The sequence below is a fragment of the Ornithodoros turicata genome, chromosome 1, assembly GCF_037126465.1.
Source record: "Ornithodoros turicata isolate Travis chromosome 1, ASM3712646v1, whole genome shotgun sequence".
NCBI classification, from domain to species: Eukaryota; Metazoa; Arthropoda; class Arachnida; order Ixodida; family Argasidae; genus Ornithodoros; species Ornithodoros turicata.
In genome coordinates, this window is record NC_088201.1 from 181781480 (window position 1) to 181797178 (window position 15699).

The window sequence follows — 15699 nt, forward strand, 5'->3', positions numbered from 1 at the left end:
TGCGTGTACCTCTTACATGCATCCGCTGACACAGGCAAACGTTTACGCACGTTTCGAAAACACGAGGACTTTGCGCGTCCGTTTCTCGAGAAGCCCCCCCTCCCCCCTTTTTTTTTTCAATTACATTTTTGCGGGACACGGTATATTTTTCGGGACCGATATTAGACCTTTCCTCTGCTGTAATGAAATTCTGCTTCAAAGGCTGCGCACTTGCGATGAGCGCTTTAAAACGCGGCCCTACTCTGCACGTGTGTCTGTCGGTGCGGGACTTGGCGGTTACCGCGGGACGGCGGTTCTTTGTCGATGTCTTACTAGAGTGAAAATGGACAGCTTTCTGTAATCAAAAGCGGTAGAATACGTACATGCATTTGAAAGTCTGTGGAAGCGGAAAGCGTATTTCGTAATGACAATGACAAACGATTTCACTAAAAAAATTCATATCTAAAGTTCCTCAGGATCCACTTTCCGATGTCTTGCTTTGCCGCACCTACAAACCTTGTATGCTGATTGATGAAGTAAATTTAACCGTCCCTCTTTCATTCGCACTCGAAAAGAAGCCACGTCCTCAGCGCGTAGGCGGAGTTAATGGACACGCTTGTGGTGCTGTGACAAGCACGTTACCGTATCTTGTGACCCTAGGATGCTCAGGTGAACCCAGGTTATGTGTTGTGGCATGGTGCTTGACAGACTAGTGCGTAACGCGTTACTAGTAATTGCGTTACTTGTAATCAATTACATTTTGAGAACTTTTTCGAGTAATCCCTTACTTTGCTGTCAAAGTAATTTTTGGAGTAATTAATTACGTCCGCAAGTCAAGCCTTACGGCTTTTTTGCCTCCGTTCCTCTCACACCTTCGTGTGAAATAAAACGTATGTATGTAAGCACCTCGTACCGGAAGCCTTTGTTGGGCCGTTCTACTACAGCAAGCGGAGGTCATTGTAATAACGTTCTGGAATTTCAGGGTCTCTCTCCCTAATCTCTCCCCACACCAGTGTGGCGGTACCAGAAGCTTTGGAGGTTTAGTGAGTTATGGGCAAGTTCCACGCAGTGCTCTTCCACAATCGGGTCAACGTCTTCCCGTGCGATATATACAGTAGGCGTACAGAACTACCTGTCCTACGCGTTTTTGTTTTTGGTGTTATTTCAGCTGTTCTGCTGTTGAACTTTTTTTTTCTTTTTTGCTTTTCTGAGGCACACAAGCACTGGTATAATTTGTGTGAATGCAGGGTAACGACCGGAGTAACGCCGTGACTTTTCTACTCGTTACTCAGTTACATTTGGAGTCGAGTAACTGGGAAGTAACGGAAGGCGGTAATCGATTACTTTTTTCGAGTAACGAGCACATGTCTGGTGCTTGATTAGTGAACCGATGCCGTCACATGCACTTTTGCTGTTGCCTGTTCCTGTAAATGGCCACGCCTAAGGCGAACGCATACGCATCGCATCTGTATGCGGCGTCAGATAAGTAGACATCGTGCAAATGCAACTTAGGCTTGCCTGCACACACTTTGTATTTAGTCTTTACTGGTTCATCAAGTTTGCCTATTCTCAACCATGCCAGCTTGGCACGAGTCTGACGCGGTGCTTCGAAAGGTTGCTTCCCCTTTTCAGCTGCCATCGTAACATACACGTGCTATCTGCCCATGCCTGATTTGACCTGTAGCTTCTAATCCCATTTTCTTTTCTTTTCTTTCAGACAGCAGCTTGTGAATACCTCCCAGAATGCGCCGCCATCCGGCCAGAGGTACAGCGCCATACGCTGGCAAAAAATGCAAGCCGCCCTTATGGTGGGAAACACTCAAGGGCCTTACCCGTCTACCAGATGATCTCTTGCTCGACACACTGTTGGACCCCAGAAGCGGTTTCAAGAGCTTCCTCTCCACTTGCAATCGCGACACCGAAGCCATCCGTACCGCCGTCATACTCCTGGAGAAAGCTTCTTCAACACCTTTCCCTTCACAGAAACTGCTGGAGCTCCTCAGCACCGTTGCATTTTCTGAGTCATTCATGCTTTTCCAGCTACCCTCGCTGTTTTTAGACTGCAAGGCTAAAGCGGGGCGAGATAACGTAGATGTTCTTCATAAGTCCATCTCGCTGCTGACTCGTCTCCAAACCTCACTTCCGGCGACGACAGCGCAACATCTGGTAACACTTTTGCCACTAGTAACGGACCTCGTGAGATCCATGGAAGGAGCGTTGCCGAGAGAGCTCGGAGCTACACTTTCCCACTTGGACACCATGAAAGATTTTTTCCTGGCTGAAACACACGCAAGGGAGATGGTAAAGCAGGAGCGATTGCACGCATCGTCGCCACCGGACAACTTCAGGGATGTTCCCGTGATACCGCTGGTGTGTGAATTGGTCGCCTCCACGAAGCCATTCTTGAGACCGAACATCGTTCGTGGAGCTTACGTTGACATCGACCATTACTTGGATGTCCAGTACAGACTTTTGCGGGAGGACTTCGTGAGACCCTTGCGTGAGGGTCTCCAGAAGCTCCTTCAATCAGGCATGGAGATCAGGCGCACGGATGGCATTAATGTTTACCGCAACGTCCAAGTAGGGCAGTCCGATATTACAAGGGGTGGCATTGTGCACGAACTCCTGTTCAACGCCTCTGCTTTTCGAATGGTCAACTGGGAAAGGACAAAACGGTTCATGAACGACAACTTGATTTGCTTGTCGAACGACAGCTTCCAGACTATCTTCTTCGCCACAGTGAAGGGGAGAGATCCGAACGAGTTAAAAGTAGGAAGGCTCACTGTCTTGTTTGAGGACCTTTTCGTTCAGGCTATTACCTGGAACAGGTACACCATGGTGGAAACGCAAATTTATTTTGAAGCGTACAAGCACAACCTTGTAGCGCTGCAGGCTATTCGTGCAGGTTCATTGCCCTTCTACCAGTACATCGTAAAATCAACTCCCGAAGTAAATAGCCCAGCGTACATGGATGGGAATACGACGTACGACATAAGTCCCCTGTGTAAGCATTCATTCCTATCCAGGCCTGTAACCATTTTGGACGAGAATCAATGGCCACCTCTCGAAGACATTCAGCTTGATGCATCTCAGCTGGCTGCTGTGAAGATGGCTCTACTAAAGGAATTTTCTGTAATTCAGGGCCCACCAGGCACTGGGAAAACGTACATAGGCCTGAAAATTGTGGAGGTGCTTCTAAGGAACATCAACGTGTGGCGAAGAGACAGCCTCCCTATTCTCGTTGTCTGCTACACTAATCATGCTTTAGACCAGTTCCTGGAAGGAATTCTGAGAACAACTCGTCACATTGTACGTATTGGTGGGAGATGTAGCAGCAGTTCCTTGGTGCCATTTACGCTGTTTAATAAACGGATGGAAAAGGCGGAACTTGACTATGAGGTTCGAGAGAAACATACAGAATTGCAGGAGAGCCTCCAAGCTTTGTCAGCAACAATGTCTGCAATATATACCGTAAGCTGCGAGTATGTTGACCTCGAGAGGCACATGTCACCTCGTGTACAGGACAGTTTTAGGAGCCGTCCTTACGCCATTCATGAAGGATTTGGAACCTGGCTTGAGCTTGACGCCTTAAAAAGAGCGTTCACGGATGAATTCGTTCACCGGACACAGGATGAGAATCCGCAAGACCAACTCGGGGAGGATGAGATTGAAGAAGAGTTCGACGAAGATCTTGAAACAGATCGGTACGATGATGATGAACTCTATCGCAGAACCGGATCTACTCGCGCAACGAGGGCGGCTGGAGCGAACAGTGCAGAGATAGACAAGGAGCATGCATGGTGCCTTCACTTATACGGGCTAGTGTCTGCTGATGATAGGGCTCTTGACGACCAACAAGTAATAGATGTATGGAGGCTGCCTGTCGAAGAACGTTGGAAGCTCTACCGGTACTGGGCATCAGTCGCTATAGGAGGCATGCAGGGCGCTGTGGCTGAGGCCAGAGCTGGTGTGGCTGAAATCAAAAGGATGATGGAGGACGAGCAACTGAAGGTCGATCTTGGAGCTCTTCGTAAAGCTCTTGTTGTTGGAGCTACCACGACGGGGGCGGCCAAAAATCGTGCTTTGATCCAACGGTTACAGCCAACAATAGTCGTCGTCGAAGAGGCCGCAGAAGTGTTGGAAGCACACGTGGTCACAAGTTTGGCCTCGACTACGCAGCACCTGATCCTTATTGGTGACCACAAACAACTAAGACCTTCGAGCGCTGTCTATGAGCTTGCAACGCGGTATAAGATGGAGGTCTCACTCTTCGAGAGGATGCTAACTAATGGCATGGCTTGTCAACAGCTCGAGGTCCAGCACAGGATGCGACCAGAATTCACGAAGTTACTTGTTCCTCACTTTTACGAGAAGCTAGAAAACTTCCCCAGTGTTGAATGCTACGAGAACGTTAGAGGCATGGACAACAATATATTCTTCGTGAGTCACAAAATCTGCGAGACCGACGAGGCTGACACAAAGAGTCACTCAAACGTTCACGAAGCCCGTTTTGTGGTCTGTTTAGCCGAGTACCTTCTAAACCAGGAATATGATCCGGCTCAAATTACTATCCTCACACCATACAGCGGCCAAATGTTTAAGCTCAAGGACTTGGCCAAAAACAGGGCGTGTTGCGATGTTCGCATCACAGTGCTGGATAATTTCCAGGGCGAAGAAAACGACATCATCATCCTGTCCCTTGTTCGTTCCAACCCAGAAAAGAAGGTCGGTTTCGTGAAGATACCAAACCGCGTTTGTGTTTCCCTCTCCAGGGCCAGGAAAGGACTGTACTGCGTAGGAAACTTCGACATCATTGGTCAGTCTAGCGAGATATGGAAGAATATTATGAAGGAGCTGCAAAAGCTAAATGCGACCGGACCCGAGCTGCAGCTGCGCTGCCCAAACCACCCGGAGACGGTTACCGCTGTAACAACTGCAGACGACTTTGCGAAGGTTCCAGAAGGTGGTTGCGGCATAGCCTGTACGGTTCGCTTGGACTGCGGCCACTCGTGTGGCATGCTCTGCCACGGATACGACAGGTTCCACGAGGCGTTCAAGTGCAGAAAGAGCTGCGAGAGGAAGTGCCACAACGGGCACGGCTGCAAATTGCTCTGTTCGGAAGACTGCGGGGAATGCACTGTACCAGTCCTTACGCAGTTCCAACCCTGCAGCCATTCGTGCGAGATTGCTTGCCACGAAACCCTTTCACCGAGCTGCCCATTGCCGTGCGAGAAGATATTTGAATGTGGCCATAAATGTCCCAAAGTATGCAGCGAGGAATGTGAGTATCCCTGTCGGGCTCTCGTAACCGCAAAGGGCGAGTGTGGTCATGACGTCCGTCTGGAGTGTCACTCAGCGAGGACGGGTCGCGTGAGTGACTGGTGCAAGGCACCGTGCGAAAAGACGCTTTCGTGCGATCATCGTTGCTTGCGAGAATGTAGGAAAGATTGTCGTTGCACGACGCTAGTGATGGCCAAAGGAGAATGCGGACATGAATGTGAAGTTCCTTGCGCCGTTTCCAAAAGCCCTGATCTCATTACCAGACGGCACTGCGATCATCCTTGTGAAAAAACACTTAAATGCGGGCATCGTTGTCTCCTAAAATGTAAACAGAGTTGCACTAGTGATTGTGAAGTTGTAGTAATAGTAGACTGCAAAGGTGGCCATCGAGACGAAGTTCGGTGCTTCATGTCAAAAGGCTATCGTTGCAAGAAGGACTGTACCAAGACGTTAGACTGCGGCCACCTGTGTAGAAAAATGTGTTTTGAGGATTGTGGGATAGTGTGCCACGAAATCGTACAAATTAAGCTTGCCTGCGAACACCTCGTTGAGGCCGAATGCAGCGAGCAAAGCTGGGCCATGAAGCTCCCGTGCACGACAACGGTTCCGGTAAAATGTGCGTCGGGCCATGTTGTACATGTCACCTGCGCCGATGCCAATAACGTCGCCGCTATCCAGATGCTCTGTGAGGCTGGTTGTTCCAAGCTACTACCCTGTGGTCACCAGTGCACACTTAAGTGCAAAGAGATCTGCAGTGCCGCATCTTGTAAGATGAAGACATTTGTAGACCTGCAATGCGGTCATAGAGCATCCGTTCCTTGCCACGTGAAATTCGCACTTGAATCTTTGAAGGAGACACAAGATGAACTCAAAGCATTTTACGTGAAGCACAAAAATATGCTGACATGCAACAAACAAGTACAGGCGACTTGCGCAGCAGGACATAAGATAAGGGTACCTTGCCGTTTAGTGGACGCTGGCAAAGTAGTACACAGGTCCCGCTGTAAAGCTCCTTGCAACGTCACTCTTCCTTGTGGTCATCCCTGTGATTCTATTTGCTCCAAATGTGCAGAGGTAAAGGGCCATCCGCCATGTACCAAGCGCTGCCAGAAGATACTGCCATGCGGGCATCCCTGCACAGACACGTGCGCACAGCCCTGCACAATATGCAACGAGCGCTGCAAGTTGCTATGCATCCACAGACCGTGCAGCCTTCCTTGCGGATATCCTTGCATCCCGTGCTGTCTGCCCTGTCGATGGAAATGCGAGCACGCCCAATGCACCGTTACGTGCTCGGAGCCATGCAACAGAGAGCCGTGCAGCGAGCCCTGTCCGAAGAAGCTTCCTTGTAAACATCCTTGCTTAGGATACTGCGGTGAACCATGTCCGAACGTGTGCAAAGTCTGCAAACGATTGAAGCACTTCAAGGATGTCACGGGTGATGTTCGCTTCGTTCTTCTGCTTGACTGTGGCCATTCTGTGCCAGAAAGCATCCTCTCGAAGCTCTTCGAAGAAGCCAGGAGGGACCAAACTGGTCCAGTGCAGTGCCCGATATGCAAACGCAAGGTTACATTCAGTTTCAGGTATGATATATCAGTGTTTTGAATTTTTTATGTGACCCGAACTGAGTTACTCTCCCGCGTTGTACCAAGTACCCAAGCACCTTGAAGTACCAAGTACTCTAACACTACTTGTAGTTTTCCAATTGAGTACCTCGTACCGCCTTTTGGAGCACATTTCTAGCTGAGTACTTTAAGTACTTTTCTATAGCACTTTCCCATCAATTACACGAGTGCCCAGTGGGGCATGCAAAGAAAACACCCCCCTGCCCCCCTCTCCTTTCTGGTGTCCTCTGTCCACCTGCAGTCTGTACGCCATCCATGGCTACAGTTGGTTCGCGGCGCTAACATGATATAAAAAAGGACGAAGAAACGAAAATTTTGTTCTAGAAGCAGTATTTTTTAACAACAAAATGTATTGATGACCTCCTTTTTCATACTAGTTTCATCTCAAATCGAACAATCCGGTACACTTGATGTCTCGAATGAACGGGAAAAAAAATATTTTGAAGCCATCGGTGAGCTAAGAGAAATAAACGCTTTCCGAATTCTCTGCGCTGCGCGGTTCGGGAAAGGAGAGGAGGAAAAAAGTGCTTCTCAGAAGGCTTCGTTGTCGCGTGCAGGTTTGTTTTCCCTTTCAAGGCTATTGCTTGATCTGGCTTTAGACCACTTCGGGCACAATAGGATCCCGCGTTGGCAGTGCTGTGTCGGTTTTTGTTTGGTTTGTCTGCAAAAAAACAAAACAAAAACAAAACAAAGTTGACTCAAACCGCCGGAAAGCACCATATTCACTGCAAATTTGCGGACGATGTAAAAAACGGATAAGACTGACCTTTATGCCGTTTAATTTTTCATTCATGGGGCTATCGAATGATGTATAATGTGTTGCTCTACTATGTCAGGAACGTAAGCGATGCCTCTCTTAGTAGCACCATACCACCGAAACAAGGCGAATTTAGGAAGCCTTTATCTAAAAAACCCCACCAAAAGCATGCCTCGAAATTTTTATTGGTCGTTGGTAATCCCTTAGACTATACACAGAAGAAAAATCAGAATTCGGACTTGATCGGTAGGCGCACTGTGAATTTTTTGCCGGAACGCATTCAAGTGGTGGCACCGTGTCCCGACTCTTGCAAAATCGAATTTTCCAAAGGAACTTTCAACTTCTGTCTTCAAATGAAAAGTAATTACTATCGTTTGAAGCCGTTCTGAGCGTTTATGTTCATAACAGTATTGTAATAGCTGAATATAGATTGTGGAGCAACCAGATGGTGCTCACATTTTTTGCGGGATGACACGCGACACATGCATTGCAAGTGCTGGGAGTCCGTGAAGAAACGGAGTGCTTTAGAATACTTTTGCGTAGGGTTGTGCCAACCAAATCCGCGAACCCTAGGCAAGGATTTGAGATTCGGGAATCCGAATCTCAGTGCCCCAATTGGCGAATGGAATCTTTCGAATCCACCAACTACGTTTGTTCGTTTCTTTTTCAAGTTTGCTCCTACGGAGTCTGCCGAAACCCTAATTGACCAACGAGTGCTTTCTTGTTTCTTTGTTTACATTGCTCCGGATTGAAAGAGTTCAGGCAGAAACCGTTACATTACAAATTTAAAAGTAATGTGGTTTTGCTTTCGATTGTTGCTTTAGCTTTATGGAAATGGACTCGATAATTTATGTATTTTTTGTTGTCGATGAACAAATATGTCAAGTAAACTATGTGGGCATACTTTCTGCCGAAACTCTATTATTATTTTTGTAATTGAACAAATGTATCATGTTCTGCTTCAAAACAATCTCCTTTTAGAACTACTTTTTAAACTGTATCTAAAGAAAGGATTCGAAAGATACGAGATTCGTGGATTCGCAGAACCTTCCTTGGATTTGGATTGGGACTCGGATTGGATAAATTGTGGATTCGCAGAAGCTTGGATTCGGATTCGAAAAATTCTGGGTTCGTCCCATCTCTACTTTTGCGTCTTTATAAGAGGTAGCATATTTAACTTCGAAGTATATTTGCAGTACACAGAATAAAGACAACTTGACAGCGAAGAAGACAGTGTAACGATGGTAAGGAGGTAACGTAAGTTACGCAGAGTATTCCGGATGGATGAAAGTGCTCGTGTCATGAACTGCTTTAGGGTGTTGTAGGAGCCGCTTTCCTTAATGTTACTTTTGATGGTAGGTTCTTGTTAGATTTTCTTGATAGGCTCCTTCTCACGTTACATGCTAGCTCGCTGCAGTCCTGACAGTTACCCCTGGATGTTCCTGGCAAGGCAACACCGAAAGCGGCCTGCAATCCACGGCCTGTCTTTCTGCCCATTTCTTCACGTATTACGGAGTGTTTCCGCTATGCATGTGCCTCCGCCGACTTCTTTCTTGGCTTAAGCGGTGTGACATTAATGGCCTCAGATGATATACGTATACTCACTGATTTCTTCTACAACCTCGGGCTGGTGCACAAACGGTTCACCGCGTGAGCTTCCTTCAAATGTGGGCGACATTGCTGCTTCCTGTGATTAAGCCACATTTGCTGTGAAGTACTTGAAGTAGCTTCTCCATAGCTGGTCCATTTCTGTTACGCCTTCGGCTTGATATGCTGGAACTAGAGTCACTAAATAAGCTACGCTTCAGAGTATCGACACTGAGTTCCAAGAGCGAGCATGTGCCATCTTGTTTCCGCGCCACGCTACCAACGCGCACTTTAGCGCACGATGCCATCCATCGTGCCATCGTGCGCGGGTAAAATGTTCCTTTCGTTTGCAAGCAGCAGTTGACGGCCTGGAGCTCATCTTGACATCCTAGGGACGCTCTGGTTGACGATACATGGATTATCGCACAACAGTCATACACCCTTCTCTATCCCACAACGAGCATAATGTTAGCCGTCTCAGATGGGGTAATGGTACCGGAGTGGTGCGGAAACAAGATGGCGCTCCTGCACTCCCTTGGACCTCAGTGTCGATACTCTGAAGCGAAGCCTATTTAGTGACTCTAGCTGGAACCATATTCTTTATGACATCTATGCCGATCTCCGAAGCAAAGCGAAAGTCCTTTTTCCGAAGCACTTGTTTCTTGTGTATGAGGCGGTAGTCAGCACAATAAACACAGTCGGCGCTGTACAACGAAGGGGCCATTGAGGTAGGTGTGATGCCAGGACGACACACTACAGTAATGCATGTCTTCATGTCTTCACGCACGTAATGTCTGTAGCATGAAGCATGTAATGTCTTCACACACTCTGTATAAGGGCATTCCGTGCAGTTCTGTAGTCGAGGATGTTGCGAAACTTTGCGCAAGGTGTCTTCCGAGAGTTAATCCGACTAGGACGTTCCCATGATCGCTGCGTGTCGAACCGAAGAACATATTGGACAGCGGCGCCAGTCACACTGTTTCGGCAAGGTTCACAAAAGGCACCTTGAATTAGACTTTAGTGTGTGCGTAAGACACTACAAAACACTTTCCTGAGTACGATTTCCGCCGTCCGAAGTCATGGGGCCGTAGGAAAGGAAATGTTTAAAGAATACTGGAAGTCACTGCGTCTCTCCTGCCGGTTACAATACTGTTATGAACATAAATGCTCAGAACGGCTTCAAACGATAGTAATTACTTTTCATTTGAAGACACAAGTTGAAAGACTCTTTGGAAAATTCGATTTTGCAAGACTCGGGACACGGTGCCACCACTTGAATGCGCTCCGCGTACAGGGCCGGCAAAAACTTCACAGTGCGCCTACCGATCAAGTCCGAATTGTCATTTTTCTTCTGTGTATAGTGTAAGCGACTACCAACAACATATAAAAATTTCGAGGCATGTTTTTGGTGGGGTTTTCAGATACAAGCTTCTGAAATTCGTCATTTTTCGGAGGTATGGTGCTGCTTAAAGAGGTATCGCTTACGTTACTGACAGGGTAGGGTAACAAATTATATATAATTCGATAGCCCCGTGAATGACAAATTAAACGGCATAAAGCTCAATCTTATCCGTTTTGTACATCGTCCGCAAAGTTGCAGTGAATATGATGCTTTTCGGCACTTTGAGTCAATTTCGATATTTTTTTGTAGACAAACAAAAACCGCCACAGCACTGCCAACGCAGGATCCTATTGTGCCCTAAGTGGTCTAAAGCCAGATCAAGAAATTACTACAATGCGACAGGAAATAGCCTTGTAGAGAACGCACAAAAATGCGCGCGACGACATCGTCTTCTGAGAGGGAGTTTTTTTTTCCTCCTCTCCCATTTTCCGAACCGCGCAGCGCAGAGAATTCGGAAAGCGTTTATTTCTCCTAACTCACCGATGGCTCCAACATATATTTGTTTCCTGTTCGTTCTAGACCTCAAGTTAACCAGTTACCCATCAAAAAGAACTCGTTACAAGTTAAGCTACTGTGTTAAAAATGTAACTAACTTAATAACGAAGTTTTTCAGCCTGAAATGTAACTCGCAGTTACTGTGTTACTTAGAAAAAAGAACGAGTTCCTTCCAAGTTACTTCGGACACAAAGTAGCATTAGGCAGGTGCAGCGCGCGTGAGCAGTTGAGTTAGACCTTCAGTTGCCTGCGGAGGACTGCAACGCGCTTAGGTCCTTTTCGTTTATGTCCAACAATAGACCTCTCCCTGTTTGTAAACAAATGCCGTCATAGTGTTCGACAGCGCCACAAATTTGGTAGAATTGAACTACGCTCGAAGCTAGAGGTGAACAAGGTCGCGCCCGAAAGCCACTTTCTTGAGGGGATTAGGATATCGTCCCTTAAAGGGACACGACCATCGGTCCTGCCCTTCGTGGAATCCCGCCCCCTCCTTCCGATTTGTTTCGGTTTCAGTCTGTCTACCAATGTCATGATGACGTTTCTCTGGTAGAGGTCTATTCGAACGCTATGCATCTTACTCCCTGTGGGCGCACAATGGTTCAGCTTCATTTCAATGGCAGCGATTTTTACTTCCTGAATAAAATACTGTCATTGATTAAAAAGCACGTGTTAATGCAAAACATCTCATGAAGGAACCGGAGAGAAAGCAAGAAAATATGTGGACGTGAGCGAAAAAAGAGTTAAAAGTAACTTGGAACTTAACCTAAGTTACTTTGGAAAAGTTACCTGAAAAACGAACGAGTTCCTCTGAAAGTTACTACGGCGCAAAAGTACCGAGTTAAGTTACAAGTCACCAAAAAGAGGAACTTAGTTACAGTAAGGCGGGAAACCGCATGGAGCAACTTTTGCCAACTGAATCGGGCCAACGGAGCGCCAACTCAGCGTGAACGGAACGATATCGATGCTATGCAACCGCATGGAGCAGAATGTCCACGTTCAGGTCGTCATGGGGAAGCGTCGGCCTAGCGTTTACCACCGCTTGTTGCACGCGATGTGGCAATGGGGTAGGGGGGGGGATATATTTATTAGACGAAAAGGAAAAAAAGACGATATGGCAATGCTTATTATAGTAAATTGCTGTACGCATTGTTTAGTAACCTAACTGATATTTTAGCGGTTCTTGAAAAAGTACGGTGCTAATAACATCTAAAAATCAGGTGCTTACAAGAAATTTTAAGATACGAAGAGAATGTTGGCTCATCAGTGTTTCTAGCAATGCTCACTAAAGAAATATCAGACTGCATTTTTGTTACCGCTATCTCATCACACATTTCCGATTTCCCATGTGCCACAAATAATATTTTGATGTTTCATTTAGTCACCTTCGCCGTGCACACACCTTATTGCCACCTCCTGCCATAGGATATATTTTAAGTTGATGTCCTTATACTGAACAAGTTTGACGTTCCAAAGGGGTGGCCTCCTTGAAACCTCCGATATTAATATATCCACGTCGAAGTCCGCGCGACGTGCCGTCTGCGTGTCCTTCTAGGAGGCAAAGCTACAAAAACAAAGCCCGCAAAAAAAAAAAAGAAAAAAAAAAGCGGTCACAGGTGACTTTTTGTCACGTCCTTGTGGAATTTCCTGTGAAGCGTGTTTTCATTGGCGCACACGGTTCCGTCGGGTGGTGTCACTTCCTCTCCTCAGACTAAATATCTATCCTTGTCAGAAACCGGCTCATCCGTCCGTCGTCTATTGTTCGATTAGTAGGTCACCGTTCCTTTCTCAGTTCTGCTGCCATTCAGTTGGCAAAAGTGCTCCATGCGGTTGCCGCCTAACGAGTTCCCTCGAACTCTGAATACAAGTGCCAAAACAAAGTTTTGATTGCATTCAACAGACTTTTTTGTTGAGATATAACTGTAAAGTGACTAAGCTGCTTCAACGGGGTAACTGTAGCTGTAACTAGCTATCATTTCAAAAAGAAAAAAAAGAAAGAAAGGAACTGTAACTGAGTTTGTACCCTCGTCAGACGGCAAAACTAAGGCCGTTAGCCGAACGGCGCTTACTTCACCTGCTGTCCAACCATCATTTCGAATGACACCGTTCTCTGCCCTGATTTGTTGAAAACAGGGAGCGTACGCCTTTTTTTTGTGTGTGTGTGGCAATTATGAAGTGCATAATTGTCACAAAAAAGTTCCATCTCAAATGGAACAATCTTCTCAATCTATGTTTGTATTGTCCAAGTGTGGGCCCCAACAGCACAGTGTGAATTAGTGTAAGGTTGATAAGTCTAATAAATCTAGGAAGTTAAGAAGTCTGAGGGCATCCTAACGGCGTATGAGATGACAAAATATGTGCAATAGGAATTCTGGTGGAGAAGAGTAACTGGTTCCAGTTACTTATAGCTCAGTTACACCAGTGGCGTGGACGGACCGACTCTTGACGAGAGTGCTTCGCTGCTATCTTTCCTTTTCCAACACTGGTAGGATGTGCAACATTTATCACTGGTACGACTTATCTAATCCTCTTTTCATTGGCTGCATCCACAGGTACGGTGCATTCGTCCGGGAGTACATGGAAACGATCAACAAGGAGAAGATGCTCGTATACGACCGTGCCGCAAAGCCCGATATGATCGGAAGACCTGAGAGGGAAGAAGTCGACGGTGCTGCAACTAGGTTACTTCAACTGCGATTGAACGCCAAAGTGAACAAAAGAGGAAGCATGGACAGAAGATTTCCGCAGACACCTGTGTTCACGGCGGCTCCTTCGGGTCGCGGATCTTGGCGACAAAGCCAAAGGGGCATGCCGTACAGCAATGGAGTACCAAGAGGAGGCCAAGCGGAGTACAATGGACATGTCGACAACACGTCTGGACAGAGAAGTTCTCGAGGAAGCGACCGTGGTCTGCGGAGAACGTGGAGGGGTGGTGGACAGCCTCCTAATATGTATGGATCGCGCTTTTCAGCGTTGGCCCCTCTTGCCAATGGTGCTACGCCTGCGGTACCCAGGCTACCCTGGGTACCGCATGATGGACGAAATGGCGTTTCTGAAAGAGGTGGCTTCAGCGGAAGGCCACGTAGTAACAGAGGAAGAGTAGGTCGAGGTGGTCGTGGTAGGGGGTCGCGTGGTGGTAGAAGGGGATCATAGAGACTTCCTGTACGTACAAATCCTTGCGTTTTTTATGCTTAGAGTTTATGATTATTTTACACCCTTGGCTTAGGTGACGCCGAGTCGTTACTGTGTATGTGCATGATACGGCTGCAAACTGGAGCAAGCACAAAACACGTTGTACGGTTAGTTTCGCTAATCAGTTGAGAGATAATTTTTAGAAATAAACATTTTAACGGGACAGTTGTTCTCGGAATTTGCTGAAACAATCCAAACGAACGTGTCGTACAGCTCTGGTGTCTACAGCACATAGCGCGCTTAGGTGCACCGAGCGAGTTGTGGCCTCGTGCAGGGTTCTTGCTCCTGGATGCGAAACGAGAAGTTGGTCGGACAAGACACTATCTCTTTGTAGTGGAGGGGGCGCTTCATGTCATGGCTCGACAGCAATAAGATTGATTTTCTTGTCGCATTTATCTGTGAGTGCGTAAGAGCGAAAAACCGTGCTGCACCAGCACGTGATCAAGGTCATTGTGAGGCACATTCAATTATAAAATGGTATTGCTGTTCAACAGAAGAGTGAAATCAGTACATTGCATACATGCACTCCGACCGTTTTCGTTATCCCGCCTCCAGACGCGAGAATTATAGTCAGAGACCGTAGCTCGCGCGTTGCATGTCGGACTCATATTTGCTGCGCCAGAGCGGTGCACGGTGTCGTTGAAGTACTGTACTGCTTATTTGCCAGCCTCGGTAGCCCGGTCAGTAACGTCTTCAAGATCGCAGGTTCGGCCCCGGTCCAGGACAGTAGCAATGTGGGGGTCGTACTTCTCACTAAACCGTCTGTTGGAGATTTCTGGCATACGTCAGAGAGCACATCAAATTATCCGCAGTCCTACCCTGCAATATGTCCTACAGAAATAGGCTGACACGCCTCGCGGGTCTTGGGATGTGATCTGCTCAAATCGCTACTGATGTTACTTGAGAAAGATGTCACCATGGTTTATTAAAAATGGCAATGACGGGAGCTGTCGCGCACGTGGACACATACACCAAGGGGATGTCACTATTACAGTTAGAATAGAATCTTATGGTGAGCATACAGGGTGGTCCACCAACCATGATAGAAACACATACAGTGAAACCTCCAATCTGGGGCACCTTTGATTCCCAGTTCAGCTGTCCCAATTTGGGAGGTGTCCCACTTACAGATAAAGAGTCCCGAATGAAATTACAAAGTCAGCTGATTTGACAGCCTAAAAATATTTTATTTGTATTTTCACACAGAAAAGTTTTTCTGACATTGTTCATGTGGGCAGTGTTTATCTTTGACCTGAGGGCCACTATGTCTTGGGAGACCTCTGGAAGGGTTTGAAATCCATACTGTTCCAAAATGATTAAAGCACTCTGAACTTCACTAATTGGTATTGTCCAGCCAATCCTTCAGAAGTTCATCCTTGGCCGCG

General features: G+C 47.0%; 1 protein-coding gene across 1 annotated transcript in view; it reads left to right on the forward strand.

The window, feature by feature from the left end:
• The window catches only part of LOC135373627 (NFX1-type zinc finger-containing protein 1-like), a 32810-nt gene extending 18333 nt beyond the window's left edge, over positions 1–14477 (forward strand). The window contains exons 2-3 of the mRNA XM_064606721.1: positions 1697–6842; positions 13675–14477. Coding sequence (XP_064462791.1) covers positions 1723–6842; positions 13675–14275 — 5721 coding nt within the window. The 5' untranslated portion in view covers positions 1697–1722 and the 3' untranslated portion in view covers positions 14276–14477. The remainder of the gene's footprint in view (positions 1–1696; positions 6843–13674) is intronic.
• The last annotated feature ends 1222 nt before the right edge of the window (positions 14478–15699 follow it).